Source organism: Atta colombica, unplaced genomic scaffold (genome assembly GCF_001594045.1).
Source record: "Atta colombica isolate Treedump-2 unplaced genomic scaffold, Acol1.0 scaffold1, whole genome shotgun sequence".
Classification (NCBI taxonomy): domain Eukaryota; kingdom Metazoa; phylum Arthropoda; class Insecta; order Hymenoptera; family Formicidae; genus Atta; species Atta colombica.
The window spans coordinates 4,736,607-4,739,750 of record NW_017259183.1 but is presented as its reverse complement, the minus strand read 5'-3'; the positions used below and the strand labels follow the sequence as shown (position 1 = coordinate 4,739,750).

Below are 3,144 nucleotides of genomic sequence, written 5' to 3'. Positions count from 1 at the left end.
TTTTTAAATTTTAGTATGTTTCTTTAATCAATATTGAACAATTTTATACTAAAATATTTCTTCATTTATTAAATTAAAATGTATTAATAATTTACTATAAATTTCTTGCCATTAATATTTCAAAAATAGCGATTCTATATATTTAAATAATAAATTGAACAACTTTATATTTTATAATTGTAAAAATTAATAAATTTTTTTAATTATTCTTGATATTTTTTCTTCATTTTTTTTCTCTCCAACATTTGCAAAAAAAAGCAAAATATAGTTAATTTATACAGGGTCCCAGAATGAGATTAAATATTTCGTGCATAGGTAGACTGTATTTTCTATACACATAAACAGAGTGTCCGGTAAGTTTTGACAAAGCACGCGTGTAGATAGAACAAACAAATCGAAAAATCCTCTACCATTGCAATTTTCGCAGTAGTTAACAACTATTAATAATTATTAATAACTATTAATAACTATTAATAACTAAAAATCGCTGAATATTTATATTTAATAATTTTTTATCTGACTTTACTATCAATTTTTTAATTTCGTATTTTCTCATATCGGTAAAAATAATTGCCAATAAGAAATTAATGTATTAAAAAGTTGATAAAAAATTCTGAAAAAATTCTTAGAACTTTATTATGAGAAGAAAATAAACAATTTTTGTCTCTTGCTGTTTTTCTGTAAAGTTGACAGTACTTGAGTAAAAAATTATTGAAAATCAATATTCAGCGATTTTTAATATCTTGTTAACTATTACGAAAATTGCAAAGGACTTTTCAACTCTATTTAGTCCGCTCTATCTGCGCACAAAATATTTGGTTATTCTGGGACATCTCTATTGATTTTAATAATATAGATATAGCCAATTAATATTAATTGGCTATAATCCCAAATAATCTAAAATAATAATTATAATCTCGCAATTACATTAACGTAAAGTTATAATAATTTTTCGCTGTGTGCTTGCAAAAGCACGATGATATTAAAAAAAATAATTGTAGCTATTTTGGTAAATGATAACGTCAATGTCCTAAATCTTAAAAGAAATAAGCAGCATGTCATTGCGATCAATAAAATCTTTACAGTCGAGTTTGTGTGGCCGCAAGTAGAAAGTACGTTATGTAGGTATGTATACACGTCACCCCGTCACATAATACATCTCTCGATACAACCTTGCACTCGCGTGACTTTATCCAAGGCCACGACCCCTCGACTCCAGCGTGCTGCCACACATCTCGTACCCTTAATTCTCTTGCGTACCAATCGGCTGTGAGAATTCAAGGATACATATAAAGGTTCAGCTCTTGTTATCGCGTCCAGAAATTTATTTTCTATACATATATACAAGGTAAATTTTGACAAAGCGCTTGTATATAGATAAAACAGACTAAACTGTTTTAAGTCGAAAAGTCCTCTATCATTTTGCAATTTTCGCAATAGTTAACAAGATATTAATTATTAAAAATCACAGAATATTGATTTTCAATAATTTTTTACTCAAATACTATCAACTTTACAGAAAAACAGCGAGAGATAAAAATTGTTTATTTTCTCTTCATAAAGTTCTGAGAATTTTTTAATACGTATTTTCTCATATTAGTAAAAATAAAAAAATGCAGTACTAAAAAATTCTGAAAAAATTCTTAGAGTTCTATGAGAAGAAAATAAATAATTTTTGTCTCTTGCAGTTTTTCTGTAAAGTTGATAGTATTATATATTTATATATTTATATATATATATTTGAAAAAAATAATAAAAAATTATTCAAGACCAATATTTGGCACGAATATTGACAAAACACACACGAGCGCTTTGTCAAAACTTATACTAGAGACATCCTGTTATTATTAACAATAATTCTGAATCAAATTGCTGTCAATTAAGATTCAAATTATTTTCGTGTCACATGTATATTTATTGCGGATATTTAAGAAGATAGGTATTATAAATTTTAACATTAACATAAATATATAATATTATTTTACATATATAGATAATAACAAATTTGTTATGGAGCATAATTTTGCTGAATTGGCAGTTAATTAACTGAACATCATTATTTATAACTTTAAAAATAATTATTATTACTTGCAAAAAAAAATAAAAACACGAAACTACAATAAAACACATTTGTACGTACATATATATAGCCTTTATTTTGAAAACTGCCACGTTATACGATTCATAGAAAGTGAAGCGTGAAACACAAACAACTTTTTCTCTCATTGAAAAACAGCATTGAAATAAAAGAATAATATTATTGAATGATTTTATTAAAAAAAAATTCAATGAACTTATAGTTTGCAAAAATGTTGACATAGGATAGGTAACTACTTTTTCAAGCACACATGTAAATAACGTTTCAGAATACTTTGACAAATTATTTCTAAAAATAGTATCGAGCTATCGCTTTCTGGGCAGTATCCAATAATCGCCACGAGTGAAGCTTGATAGCGAAATGTCAGCTGATTCGATCATCTGATATTTATTTACGCTGTTGATCCATATATTTTTCATAAAAATAAAAGTTAATCTTACTTGTTATCAATGTAGTTGTATAGACATATTTGAAAAGAAATCATTTGAAAAATAATCATTGATAATTATAACATATATGTTTATTAATGTCAGCAATATATGTTTAAAGATCTTAAAACTATAGGGAATTGTTATATAAAATGCTTGATTTAAAAATTTTTCATATACAACAGGGATTTTGAAAAAAAAAATTGAATATAATAGAAGATTGACAAATATTGATTAATACACGGATCTTTACCTGGAGCCTAATGATCGGTGGGAATGCGTCTTCTCTCGTCATTACTAAATAATAAACTGTATATTCTCTTTGACAAACTACGTATACGCACGCACGCTCTGTAAGCACCATGCTGAAGACGTAGACTACCGGATATTAATAGAGTTCTATATATTATTTTTGTTAAACTCCTATACGTCGCGCCTTTGTTAAGTAATTGCGTTTTGCATTAATATCCAAAGCTAGTAAATTAACAATCACATAAATTTACGAGTATGTTTAATTTTAACATATCGAAAGACACATATAGATGTATTTTTCCTACTTTATAATGCGTGCATGCGTGCGTGCGTGTATACAGGATAGGTCTGATAAAAAGTTCACTA

At 26.6% G+C, this 3,144-nt stretch overlaps 1 protein-coding gene across 2 annotated transcripts in view; it reads right to left on the bottom strand.

The window, feature by feature from the left end:
* Window positions 1-2,879, bottom strand: part of LOC108691625 (ankyrin-2-like) — a 37,363-nt gene extending 34,484 nt beyond the window's left edge. For both annotated transcript variants that reach the window (XM_018199503.1, XM_018199576.1), the window contains exon 1: window positions 2,780-2,879. In XM_018199503.1, the coding sequence (XP_018054992.1) occupies window positions 2,780-2,821 (42 nt within the window). In that variant the 5' untranslated portion in view covers window positions 2,822-2,879. The remainder of the gene's footprint in view (window positions 1-2,779) is intronic.
* Window positions 2,880-3,144: the final 265 nt, after the last annotated feature.